The sequence below is a fragment of the Patagioenas fasciata genome, chromosome 4 (assembly GCF_037038585.1).
Source record: "Patagioenas fasciata isolate bPatFas1 chromosome 4, bPatFas1.hap1, whole genome shotgun sequence".
NCBI classification, from domain to species: domain Eukaryota; kingdom Metazoa; phylum Chordata; class Aves; order Columbiformes; family Columbidae; genus Patagioenas; species Patagioenas fasciata.
The window spans coordinates 69,094,879-69,109,004 of record NC_092523.1 but is presented as its reverse complement, the minus strand read 5'-3'; the positions used below and the strand labels follow the sequence as shown (position 1 = coordinate 69,109,004).

The 14,126-nt window shown below is 37.4% G+C and overlaps 1 protein-coding gene across 11 annotated transcripts in view; it reads left to right on the top strand.

Moving 5' to 3' along the window:
* BLTP1 (bridge-like lipid transfer protein family member 1) overlaps positions 1-14,126 on the top strand; it is a 125,616-nt gene that overhangs the window by 20,536 nt on the left and 90,954 nt on the right. For all 11 annotated transcript variants that reach the window (XM_071808087.1, XM_071808082.1, XM_071808083.1 and 8 more), the window contains 9 exons: positions 461-647; positions 1,838-1,919; positions 2,654-2,847; positions 7,331-7,410; positions 8,143-8,293; positions 10,707-10,863; positions 11,689-11,767; positions 12,960-13,051; positions 13,911-14,028. In XM_071808087.1, coding sequence (XP_071664188.1) covers positions 461-647; positions 1,838-1,919; positions 2,654-2,847; positions 7,331-7,410; positions 8,143-8,293; positions 10,707-10,863; positions 11,689-11,767; positions 12,960-13,051; positions 13,911-14,028 — 1,140 coding nt within the window. The remainder of the gene's footprint in view (positions 1-460; positions 648-1,837; positions 1,920-2,653; positions 2,848-7,330; positions 7,411-8,142; positions 8,294-10,706; positions 10,864-11,688; positions 11,768-12,959; positions 13,052-13,910; positions 14,029-14,126) is intronic.

Genomic DNA, 14,126 nt, shown 5'->3' with positions numbered 1-14,126 from the left:
CCTGCTGTACCACAGAGTTTGGCTAGAATACCATTTGATTTTTGAGATTGAATTGGTCTGAAGTACTGATATCTGTGTTAAAGAACAGAAGTTGGCACTGAGGCTTCTGTGTTGTGCATCGGGAGGGATTTTTGTTTGCTTGTTTTTATATATGACTGAATAAACCTCATTTACCGTTTTGTGCACCACCCGTCTGGATTTATTTTTGGATCGTGACCTAAGGGTGAAATGCCTTTTAGCTTTTGTATGTTGTATGCACCTGTCTTATTTGCCAAGTTTTACCGATTTGCTTGGAAGGGTGTGATTTATTTTGTTTTTACTGCTTTTTAATTTGTACTTCAGCAGCTGTTCACTACCATGTAGATTGACTTTGCAAAATCTGCATATTTGAAAAAAAATGCAAATATTGCAAGGGAATTTTCGAGTATAATTAGAAACTCTTTTCCTACTATTTGTTTAGATCCAAAGGCAGAAACACGACTGTATATTATGGTGAATGACTTTGAATTTCACGTGTACAACCGTTCCGAGCTTTATGGACAACTTCAAGAATTATTTGGCTTGGATCCTACAATAATTCCAGCAAAGAAAGATGATGAAAAAGCACAAGTAAATGGGAGGCAAAGAACACATAGCAATCTTGAAAGGTAAATTATTATTCATTTCACTATTTTTTTTGATGCTTTGTTCTGCAAAGTACTGAACTAATTGGTTAATGTTTTGTTAATATACGATCTGGAGGCCAAGTGGTTGAAGCACAGCTGAGAGAGAAATTGCATTGACAAGCCTGACAGTCTGAATCTTTTTCCTTCCCTCAGACTTCCTACTATAATAATTAAAATCACAACCAAGCAAACCGAACATCCCTTGTTTAATGATTAGAGACAGGTCGAAAAATCCATTTGAAGCACACTGTGGAAAGGGAGGATGTGTCGAAGAGGATTATGCTCGCAGAATAATAATGTTTTTGCTGAGTAGAAGTAATAGCTGCTCAAGGCATTGAATACACAAAATGTGACTATCTATATGATGTTGGGAGGACTTACTGGTTTTCGAGCTTTAAAATCAAGCTGTTTTCACAAGTGAAATTTTTAGGGTTGTGTGTTTGTGTATAGCTACACAAATCTTATTTTATTGCTCTTTTTGAGGTACACTAAGAAACATGGTGCAGGTGTACAGGGAGTTCTACATAGATTATGTGCAGTGGAGTTGGCTGTTTGATAATAAGTCTCTCTTGGGGCAGAACCACACCAGAGTGATTTATTGGCAGGAGCAGAGAAGATCTGTGAGACTTGTCTCTTTCCCCTGCTGCTGGCCAGGCCAGTATGTGTTACCAGATTACGCAGTGGGAAGCTGCAGGATGCTGTGGCCATCCTGAGTTTGGGCAGAGGCTGCGCCTCCAAGCCAGCGTCTTCATGTTTTCATCTTACGCCCTTATTGACAAGTGCAGGAAGGACTTCAGCTTTTCAGGAGCATATGTCTTGGGAAATGAAAAATTCCACACCAAAGACCTAAAAGCATTGGTTTAGGAATATTTAGAACAGACTGAGTTCCCTGTAGGAAGATTTATTTAACTATTGCTGTGTTAAACATGGCACGCTTGTTTCCTACCTGTGTCAGCTCCGTGCACCGGCACTCAAGGTTTAACTGCCTGTGCTTCCCGCTGCTCTTCCACACTCTGGAGGAGTCTGCAGTAGATGGCTAGCAGGGCCCTTACAGGAGGCACCCGGTGGGAAGGAGAGTCCCCGAGAGCTGTGCACTGAGGACCCCTAGAAGAAAAGGCTGGTTAGTTCTTCTGCAGAAAAGACAAAATAATAAAAAACATTTTTTCCCATAGTGATAAAGTAAAAACAGAATCTCAAGACCCTTCCTCTTCATGGAGATCACTTATTCCTGTCATTAAAGTCAATGTGAGCACGGTAAGTGAAAAGACCCTGATGATGAAAATATGTAGCAGTATATACCTAAAAATCAGGCCTGCCATTCATTTTACTTACACATTCTTTTTGAGTTTTTGTTCTCTGTCATGCTTTAAAAAAGTTTTAAAATGTCACCACCAGCGCTCCCCTGACACAGTCACAAATCCTGCTGGTGCTGATGGAAATATGGCTGTGTTCTCTGTTTTGAGAAGTACTTGCAGTCTTAAACTTGTAATGATTTCAAGACTATCACCAAGTAATTAAGCTAGATAATGGGTGTTATGCAATGTGTGGTATGTTGGGTTTTTGGGAGGGTGGTGTGGTTTTTTTGTTTTTTTTTTTTTTGTGGTGGTGGTGTGGTTTTTCTTGTGTGTTTTTTTTTTCTTCTTTACATCTTTTTAATATAAACATTTGGACATCTTGCTTAAAAGTTAATGTTGTCTCCCAAAAAAACCAGGAAGACTGTAATTCAGGTGATAGTATATGAGAGTTAAATGTACAAAGTTGTATTTTTAGATATGCACAGATTATTGCCAGGATTTTTGTCCAGGGTCTTTATTTGCATATGGATGGTTAAACTGCATTATTATAGGTAAATTAGATATACACACACACACACACACACACACATATATATATATAAAAGCAGTATATATAAGTATATAAGTATATATATATTTATATATTTTTAAAAGCAGTGCGTAATGAGTAATTGGGTTTTATTTTTGATTTAGGGTCGCTTGGCTTTTGGGAATCATTATCAGCCACAAACACTTTGTATTAACTTTGATGATGCTTTTTTGACATATACCACAAAACCACCTTCAAGCCACCTTGATCAATTCATGCACATTGTGAAAGGAAAATTGGAAAATGTTAGAGTCATGCTGGTTCCAAGCCCAAGATATGTTGGTCTTCAGAATGATGAGTAAGTACATTTTATTTTTTTTCCTCCTATATTATTTTACTCTTCAAGAAAATGAAGAATGTTGGTTGTGTTTCTGTGACTTTTCTTAGTGTGTTCAGATAGTTGGCATTTTTACTACTCTGAACATTTTAAATGTCGTATCTTTGAAACCATTTTATTTATGGAGGAAAGTACTGGTGTTCTATCTCATTGTAGATTTTTTTGGTGTGTTCTGCTCTGATTAACATCCTGCATTCAACTTCTGTTTTCCTTCACTCAGGTACTATACCTGTACACAGGCTTTGACAGCACTAAATTTCTAGGATAAATGTAAGGTTTGAGGTGTTGATTTCTGTAGAGCTGATTCACATGTGGTTTGGAAAATACTTTTTTTTTTTTAATGGGCAAAAGCTGCACAATAATTGCTGTAGCAGATATCATGTCTTCTGAAGACATTGCAGATCCTGTTACTTCTGTGTATTCCACATAAGTGAGGTTATGCAGCTTTAGAAAATGGAATGGTAATAAGTCAAACAAAAGAAAGGATGCTTGCATGAAGTGATTTCAACACTAGGATTCTTGTTTTATTGCACTTCAACCAGCAAGACATTTATGTACGTACGTTATATATTCAACAGATAATTTGGACAAAACTGCTAAATTTCAAAGTCTTTCACAAAGTCTTTCATTATTTGTTCAACAAAAAATAAATAATGTATACTGTCCTTGGACAATTGTTTTTATGAGTTAATGTAAAATAATTATACCTATTTTAGATCCCCCTAAGCAACAACATTTAGAGAATGAATTATAATGTTTGGAAATAAGATGTACATCATTTGATTGTACCTTCATTGGCTTTGTATCAGCCAAATGCTGCCATCTATAATGTGCCTTTATATGTTTTCAAATAACATTCTGTGGAAGTGTGCGGAATCTTACTCTACCAACATGACGACAGAGGAAACTTCTCCAACTAATATTGAAAACAAACAAGATTAAAACAGAATAGGATTAAGATACTCAAGCTATTAGCTTTTTCTCCTGCTTCCGCTTAGTCTTTTCGTTTTATGCTGTTACCAGCCCTGCAGCTCCTGCTGGCTGAAGGATGGCACGTGTGCAAAAAACATGTGCCCTAATTCACTGGGTGAATTCAACAAATGACCCAGTTCACTGTAAACTGGGAATGTTTGAATCTTTAAAGCCTGCCCTCTTATGCCTCCTTGGCTTATAAATTAAGCTGGGTGTCTTAACTTTCAGAAATTCCTACAGGTTATACTCGTACAAAAACAACTAAGTGATTTGATGAAATTTGTATGACTGGCTGATCGATACAGACATCAAAAACCCACCTTAAAAACTGTCATATTATATTACAAACAGGCACCTCAACGCCTCCATCACTTTTTGCAAATAAATCCTCCACAGGCCAAGGAAAAAAAGAATTACGCTAGCAAAACCAGATCAAAACAGAATGAGTTTGGAGAGCAGTGACTAAGTCAGTAGCTTGAAGAGGAAGTTTAGGTTAGATAATAGGAAACACTTTTAAATAATGATGGTAATTTCATTATCATTCATTGCTACTGTCTAATTTGGTTTTGCAAATCGCCTGCGGTGTGGTTTCTAGGGTTCCAGCACCTCCATCAGCTACGTCTGGCAAGGTGTAACTGTTCCTGCTGAGGGTGGGTTAGGCGACCTTAGATAGTTGTTTGTTATGGCTTGTGATGCCTTGATGATGTAAAACTGTAAGTTGCTTCAGTCATCTGCTATGTGTTTTCATGTTCTTCTTAAAAAGGGAATAAAAAAACTAGTGACAAGACATGATGATGCAGATGAGAATTTTCCTCTTTGAGGCAAAAAAACACACTGAACAAGCTGGAAGTTTTGTACAAGTGTAATGCGTTCAGAGAGATCAGAGCAAGCGCAAGAAAGAGAAGTGTTTAATGGAATATGCATGCATGGTAAAGACGTATGTTAAAAGTGTTGGAAGAAGAGGACTCAGGAAGATGTATGGCTATTACATGTGCATTGTTTTGGTTTTTATTTTTTCCTCCACCTCTACTTCCATTTAGTGTAAGACCTCATGGCTTTTCTCCAGAAAGTGGAGTATGACGAAGGTGATGAGGGTGACAGGGCAGTGGGTGCTTGACAGTAGGATTTGGCCTTTCTATGAGCTCGTAAAGCTTTTCCTGTAGACACGTTTCTCTTTCCTACAGCTGACAAGTTGTGTGTAGTTAAGTCAAATTGTCCATCTTGAAGAAGGCTTAGCTCAAACCTCTTTGTAATTCTATTTAAAATGGATTTTTTTAAAAAAGTTCTATTCTAAAATGTTAAGTCAGTATAGGTAAACGCTATTAGGAGGGCAGAAGTAGACAATCTGCCCTATGTATTCATACTCCACAGTAATTTTTATTAGAACAATAGTTTCTCCAGTGTATTTCTGTGGGCTTAGGTAAATCTGCATACAGTGTTTCAAGACCTGTGCACTCCATGCTGTCAGACAGGGAAACAAGGTTCATGTGAAAGGGCTGTAGTATTCTGTATTTCACAGAACAGAGCAGCAGTCAGTACAGTTTGCTGTCACAGGCCGCCTTGTGCTGTGGCTGCCTGAGCTTCGTGGTGAAACCCAGCCTTTGCTTGACAGAACGTACCCCGCTGAAGGTGCAGTCAGATAGTAGCAAAAGATTGTGTTGGATGTCAAGTGACTGTCAGGCTTTTAAGTTTTGCAGCTGGTTATGTTGCGAGCTTCCCCTCTTGCATTACAAAGGGGGTGGCTTCCCTGAGTTGCTGTTCTGGTCAGCTGGAGAGGCTGAAGTTTGCAGCTGCGCTTTCCAGTCATGCTGACCTGCATGTGCCTGTTGTGGGCTGTGGGCAGAATAAACTGAGCTCTTCCCATAAAATACCATTCATGTATCTCTACATACTTTCCTTCCCACTTCCATTCCTGAACTGCTAAACATTTTCTCATCTTGCACTATTTGCATCTCATTGTGGGGGGCAATTCAATTTTGGGCAGAAAAAAGAAATAATTGGAAAATTGGGAGCGAATAGAAAGTATTTCCTCTTTCACTGCTGTCATTACTATTGAAGTAAAATTGATTTTTGGGTTCTTCCTCTTTTGCTTTTGAAGAACTTCTGGCAGTACACGCACTCTGCATCTGCTCTCTTCCATATTTTCTAAGCTTTCCTGTGTTTGAAATGACCTGTGGTAAAATGGGCAAAGTGCTTCTGACAAGTCACACTCTTAGACTGTGTATTTCTGATACTGGCATTTTCTTCTTTTGTTAAGAAGTGACAACTTATAAAAGTGGCTGAAAAGTGAGAAAAACATCTTTTGCAGTAAAAATAGAATTTTCACATTATAATATTATTACTACTATAAAATGTAACATGATGTTAATTAATATGTGGTAACAGTGGAAGAAAGGAATTATAATAGCGTTCCGAGAAGTACTTTGTGTATTGGTTTTATCACGTAGGTCCTTTATATGTTAAGAGAGAAATGTTAGGGAAGAACAGCCTCTTTTTTTTTCTTTTTTTTAAATTTTCTTCTTTAAAAAAAACACTAATGGTCTAATTACTGAAGGTGTCTTGTCCCTTTGGTTTAGAGTGCTATTTCAGTAAGAAAACAATTAGCGTGTGAAAGAACAATATAGGACAAGGAGAAAGGAACTCCTGATGGAAAGAAATATGGAAAGTAAAACTTTAGTAATTGGTTGTGGATTGCAATACCTGAGAAATGCCTTTGTGTAGTGAAACCTGGTAACTTCATGCTTGAGTTGACTAAACCTTCAAGTTACTTTATATAATAAAAATAATAACAATAACATAATGATCAGGTATTTTTTGCAAATCAGGGTAGATGCAGCCTAGGAATGTAACAGCTGCTGTTTTGATGGGAGACTTGAGACCAGGTAGACTTGAATATTCATAGTGTTTATTTTCAGATGCTCATTTAGTCCGAGGTAGCACATGGACCAGGAATCACAACATAATAGGAAGGGAAAGAAACTGAAGTGGTAAGCTGCACTTCAAATTTAACTTACAAACAGCTGCATTCAGGCAGACTGTGGTGTGGGCTGAGCACTTCCATCTGTTCCATCCACCCTCCTGGTAATGCGACAAGACTGATGCCTGGTGGCAAAGGCAGCCTGGGGTTCCTGCGGGCAGCCTGGGGTTCCTGCGGGCAGCTGGCACTCAGACTGCTGGTGAGAGCAGCACAGGTGCATGAAACTGATGTGGTGGGATTGCATCATGTTTAAGTCTTTCCCACAAAATCTTCCTGGTCGAGTACCACATACACACTGTCACCACTGTTGGCTTGCTCGGTAAAGATACCGGTTTTATTGATGTGATGTACCACTTACAAGCTACAAGTGAGCCTGACCTGTGCAATCTTTTCCATTTTGCTTTATATGTTGCATTAAAAATTATTTGAGTTCATAAGGATTAATCTCAGTGCATTGCTCTTTAATCTTTATTTTTGCACTTCTTTCCATTACAGGCCACCGAGGCTGATGGGTGAAGGCTTTGTTGTAATGCAGTCCAATGATGTTGATATCTATTACTACATGGATGAACCAGGTACCTTCAGTTAAATAGAAAGATAGAATTTTAATGGATTTAAAGGCTATTTGTTTATTTACTTGTCAAACTTGCTAGTTGATGCATTGATTTCTGAATATTGTGGTGTCTGTCTTTTTTACTTTAAATCCTGTGCGTTTTATTACCAGCTACTTTACTGGAGTTTTTTGGCTTACAAAAGCTTTTTCTCCAACTCCACTCAAAGTATTGCCTTAATCTTGAACAAAGGTAACACATTCAATAATGATGTATATATACTGGTGTGGAATAGGTAGCAATTTTGGATTGTTGCTGAATGACTGCTTGAATTTTTACTAGTAGCTGTGGGTCTAGTGTAGCAAGTGTTCCCTTTTATTTGCCTGCCTTGTCTATAGAAATGCTTTTAACTTAATCTTATTTGCTTCAAAACTTGTTTTGTAAGTAGGATTAGGAACTGAACGTGGATGCATAAAAACCTGTATTGGTAAAAAGCGTACTTCAGAGAGAAAACCGCTGTGTATGTCAGCATTTCACGCACATCAGTGAGCAGCACTTCAGAAAGTCTCTGGGATTTTTGCCCTTCTCTCCCTTCCCCTGGGAGTCTGCATTGAATTGTGGCTCGATATTTACGTACTACAGTGGTCTCAAATAAGATTCACATCAGAACACTCTGTCTTGGGCTTAGCAAACATTTCTCATGCTAATTTGAAGCAGCTTCCTTTAATAATCTCTTTATCATATTATGTAATATAGGTCTTGTACCAGAGGAGACAGAGGAAAGTAATGATGGAGAAGCAAATAACGAAGACAGCAAATTACAGGATCTGCCACCATGTTGGGGTTTGGACATTGTTTGTGGAAAAGGAACAGACTTCAACTATGGGCCTTGGGCTGATAGGCAGAGGTATTCTTACAGTTTACATCTTTAGTTTTAATGCTTAATATCTGTTATTATTGAGAATACATTCTAAAGTTTCCAGTGTGCATTTGCTCAGGCTAAATTGTATGGGGAAAACTAGGCAATCCAAAAGACAAGTCCTGCCACAATGCTTTAGGATTAGTAAAATCATTGTTTATCTCATTGGCTTTCCAAAGTTAGGGTCACTCAGTAGTTGTTTTATTGTTAAGTTAAGTTAAATTATGTTCCTATTTTTTGTGAACAAAGTAGTTTTACTATTTATTGAGTGTTATATACCTAAGGGTTTAACCTCTGAAGTGGTTGCCTTTAGGCTGGTCATGCTCCTATTATCTCATGGATGGGAAGACATTGCATATTGATGAAAAAATTTTATGGAAGTACACATCTAGCTAGGAAAATGATGAGGGGGAATAATTTATCCTTGCTTAGAAGAATCAACCACTGGACATGATCTCCAAAATATTTATTATTATAGAATCACAGAATGTTAAGGATTGGAAGGGACCTTGAAAGATCATCCAGTCCAATCCCCCTGCCGGAGCAGGAACACCCAGATGAGGTTACACAGGAATGTGTTCAGGCGGGTTTTGAATGTCTCCAGAGTAGGAGACTCCACAAACCCCCTGGGCAGCCTGTTCCAGTGTCTGTCACCCTCACTGAGAAGTCTCTTCTCAAATTTAAGTGGAACCTCTTGTGTTCCAGTTTGCACCCATTACCCCTTGTCCTACCATTGGTTGTCGCTGAGGAGAACCTGGCTCCATCCTCATGACACTCACCCTTTATATATCTGTAAACATTAATGAGATCACCCCTCAGTCTCCTCTCCTTCAAGCTAAAGAGCCCCAGCTCCCTCAGCCTTTCCTCACATGGGAGATGCTCCACTCCCTTCATCATCTTTGTTGCCCTGTGCTGGACTCTCTCCAGCAGTTCCCTGTCCTTCTGGAACTGAGGGGGCCAGAACTGGACACAATATTCCAGATGTGGTCTCACCAGGGCAGAGTAGAGGGGAAGGAGAACCTCCCTCAACCTACTAATTATCTAGATATTTGAGTCACAAAATCTTGGGCCAGATACATACTACTGTTCTTCACTTAGCCCTCTGCTTTTTTGCACATGAATATTTCTGATGGAGACAATAGGGTTGTTTAGAGAGTCAGGGACTAGTAAGTGAAAGTGACATAATCAGTGCTTTCCCTTTTTTCCTCTGTTAATTACAGATGGATACCTTTCTTGGCCCCTATTAATTCTCCTGTGAAATTATTATGATTCTTTCTCTTAAGATGGCAGACCAAAGAGTAGTCATGAGATAGAACAGTGTCTTAGGGAATTTAGGAGCATGAAGTCAGTGACTCATTAATGATATTTTTAATGCTACCAAGAAAGCTAGCTCTATGATGGTATGCTTTTTTGTAATTTTAACTAGCTAGACAAAAGGCAGTTTGGTGCCTAAACAGTACATAGGATTCATATCTATGTGCCTGGGAACCCTTTTGCATCATGTCATGGATAGAACATAGAATTTTGGAAAGTGCCTGAATATTCTAAAAGCACGCAGATCTGTCGCAGTTATGTGGACTTTGTACTCTCAGTTCATATAAGGGCTTCTACAAATAGTAATCTTTATATGCCATACAATAAACTCTTGGGCTTCCACAGGATTTTGACAGTGTGTTTGTGGGGTTTTTATTGTTGTTGCCTTTTTTTCTTTTTTGTTTTTTCCTTGGGTTTGTTTTTTCTTTTAACTTTTAAGCTGCTATATTGGTCAGGTGCCGGGCGCAGGAAACTGTTACTGCGGTTACTTCCACCCCCTTGAATACTCTGCAAGTTGCGCCGTCTGTGCTCCATTGCTGTGTCTTTCCTTTCATGTAGTTGCATGTTCAGATATGAGTCTACAAAAATGCAGGATTCATTTTACTCTCCTTTTGCGATCCTGAAGTTTTGTATTTTGTTTATTACTGGGCATTACATAAATTATTTATGCACAAACTGAAGCATAAACAGATTACTTCCTACTGTGTTTTTGTAGCAGATTTGTAAACCGAAGATTAGGAATGTGAAGAAAAATATCTCTTGTTTGCCATTTGAATTAGAATATTTTTGTGCTGAATAATTTACAGTCTATCCCTTTATGGCTTTTATCCAAAAGTCACTTCTTATCATAGAAACTTTAGGAGATTTCAGTAATGAGTTGGAAGGCTCCCATGATGAAGACTTGATACAAACATTATTTCTTATTACGCCCAGTGATTATCCAAAGACTCAGCTAAGTGGAAAATGATTAAGTGAAACAGATGCATAAATATGTATGAATGTGTATGTGTGTGTATATATATACATATATATATATATATATTTCTTCTTCAATAAAAGCAACACTTTTTTTTTTTCCCCTGACCAGGGATTGCTTGTGGAAGTTTTTCTTCCCCCCAGACTACCAAGTTATGAAAGTCTCAGAAATTGCTCAGCCTGGGAAACCCAGACAGATCCTTGCTTTTGAACTGCGGATGAATATTATTGCAGATGCCACAATTGATTTGCTTTTTACTAAAAATAGGGTAAATAATGAAAACTTTTATAGAAAAATAACTTATCTACCGTGATTATACTGTGCTTTTGGTTGTGCATGTTTTTACTTGTCTCAGTTTGTTATGGAACTATGGTTTTAAAAGCTGGGAGGGGTTTTTTAAAATATTTCATAATTATGGGCAAACCCTTCAGAGAGAAATATTGGCTTAGAGGCATTATTATTTATTGGCTATTTTAAATTTCTTTTAAGCCTTAAAGCTGCATCTTAAGCCCTGCCAACTCCTACAGTCTTGAGAATACAAGAGCTGGGTATTTCTTGTGCAATCTCCTGATATGATAAAGCTCACCATGGTGAAGAGATAATTTCTTCTGATATTGGCTGAATATCTAATATTATTGGAGAGATAATAGTGGGAGGAACAAAAGATGCATATGTGTAGGGGTTTGGATATTTCTTTCCCCTGCTACTACTCTTATAAATGGGGTATAATGTGACTTCATTGTATACCTGTTTTGTTTTTTTTATCTATGAATGAAAGGATTAGAAAGTGTTAGGTAATTATTAGAAAGTGTTAGAAATAGATATTCATCTGCCTTCTCAGGCCTTGTATCAGAATATAATGAGCTTTTCTATTAGTGAACCATTTGCTCAGCCTAAAAATGGTGTTATTTGGTATTATTGCACAAATATAGTTAATGAATAATTTTTCTGAAAGGCAAGAAATATTTCAGTTGTTGGGTGCCTTAATCAAGGTACGGATAATGATAGCCAGAGATATGAAGTACCTTGGTTGTTACAGCTGGCCTAGAGATAATATCTGTGCTTTTTTTTTTTCCCCTTTCTTGCAATACAGGAAACTAATGCTGTACATGTAAATGTTGGTGCAGGATCATATTTGGAAATAAATATTCCCATGACAGTAGGTGAAAATGGTGAGCGAAGGCTAAATTTAATTCTTTTTCCCTATGTTTTTCCTGAACAGTTATCTTGCTTCCTATGTGTGTGAATGTCTTGTGTTTCTCTTTTGTGACTATGAGAGCTGTATTCCTATGTAAAGGAACAAAAACTATTTCCATGTACATTTAATTGAAAGATATTAAAGCATGTACCTATTTAAATAGTTACCTCCATGTTTTGCTTGCATGAGGAAACACAAATTCTTGAACTGCTAGACAGTGTATCATTTAACTCTGTGTACTGAAGTAGATTAAATACACATTGTCAACTCAAAGTAGGAAGACATCTTTAGGATTAGTGTAGTACTTGAATCATTCTGAGAAATGCGTTATGAAAACGAATTTGCTAGTGCATTTAAACAAAGCAAACCCCAAAATTCAAAGTGAAGTTGAGATAAAGTTACGAGTATTTTCTTTGCATTTACTCATCTTGTTGGCTGGTTTGAAATATTTTCCTAAATTGTGTGTTCTCTTGATTCTTTCTGGCATATTTTAGTTTTATTCTGCATTATTTTAGTTTTGTTCTGCGTTATTTCAGTTTTATTCTGTGTTATTTTAGTTATATCCCCTCAATCAAGAGGATTGAGTGCACCCTCAGTGAGTTTCTGGAGTTGCCATGCCTGGAAGTGTTTCAAAGATGTGTAGATGAGGCTCTTAGAGACGTGGTTTAGTGCCAGAGTTGGGTTATGATTGGACTCAATGACCTTAAGGGTCTCTTCCAATCAAGATGATTCTAGAATTAAACCAAGATCTCCAGAACTTGAGCATTTCCAAAGCCAGCAAGGAGACTTTTGTCGTCTCTCCTACATGAAGGCAGAACATGTTAAGTAAGCCCTTCATTGACAAATAATAGAGGAGTGAATTAGCGTCATACTGACTATAGTGTAGTTGCTGGAACCAGCTCCCCGGGGAACTGGTCATGGCACCGAACCTGACAGAATTCGACACTCTTAGTCACAGGGTTTAGTTTTCGGTGGCCCTGCGAGGAACAGGTAGTTGGACTCCATCCTTATGGGTCCCTTCTAACTTGAGATACTCTATGATTCTAATTTCCATCATGATGTTTCTTGATTGTTAGTGGACTGCTTAAATCACTGGTGATAATTACCTAAATCTTAATCATTCAGACATAAGAGTTATATAATGTTTTATATCTTTTGTCTGCTAGGCTATTCACCTACAATTAAAGGGCAGCTTTTACATGTTGATGCCACCAGCAGTATGCAGTACCGAACTCTCTTAGAAGCGGAAATGCTAGCTGTAAGTTTGTGTTTAATAAGCACAAAGCTTCAGTCTTTTTTTCTTTTTAATAAAGAACATAATTATTTGTCTGTGGAGCTGTTCTTTAGGTTCTTAAACAATACAGAAGTTTGCCTTTTGAATCTATTTTGCAAGACCTTAATATGTAAGCAACTTGTATATGCAGAGATAATTGTGCACATGTGTAACTAACTTCTATAATTCATACACCAAGTTATGCATGTATTGAAAGCAATGGAGGGATTGGAGTACCACTTAAAGTCTTGCCTTGTTTACTATGTAGCGATGTGTTCATATAGGCTTTAACTTAATAAATTATTACACTCACTAGCTCTGCTGTGCTATGTGTGTGCAAAGTACTTTCAAGTACTTCAAGGTGCTTTAACTACTTGAGACGGATATTGTATTGCTTTTTTTTTGCCTAGTATTTCACTTCTTTGCATTACCTTTCTCACTAATTTTTAAATGACCTTATTAGAGTCATGCTTTTACGTTTAATTTTTGAACATCGTATCAGTGGTTGAAAATATTATATTCTAAGGTATTTTATTTTTTGTGTATTGTGAAAAGTGATGCTTTCAATGAAGATTTCTGTTTATAAATTGCTAGGTACATCTACTGCAACAGATGTATCAGGAGTTCATAGTGTACCTTTCCAAATAAATGAATAGACTAACACTTGACCTTCAAACACAGAGAGATATTAAATTATTAAGGAACTAGAGAGGCCTTCTGTTCATCCCAGCAGGAAAACAGTTTTAATTATTCAGCAGAGTACATATGTGAAAACTGCTGAGCTACAGGGTCAAGCATTGTCATATTTTCATTTAAATCTGATGCTTTAATATCTTGTTCACAGTTTCATATTAATGCCAGCTATCCCCGGATATGGAACATGCCCCAGACGTGGCAATGTGAACTTGAGGTTTATAAAGCAACCTATCATTTTATTTTTGCCCAGAAAAGCTTCTTTACAGGTAACTTCTGTACTAAATAAATTACATATCAAATTAAATATTCTTTCTTTACAATTTATTTTCAAATTAAGTAAAGGCATACAAGGTCTGGTGCTGTC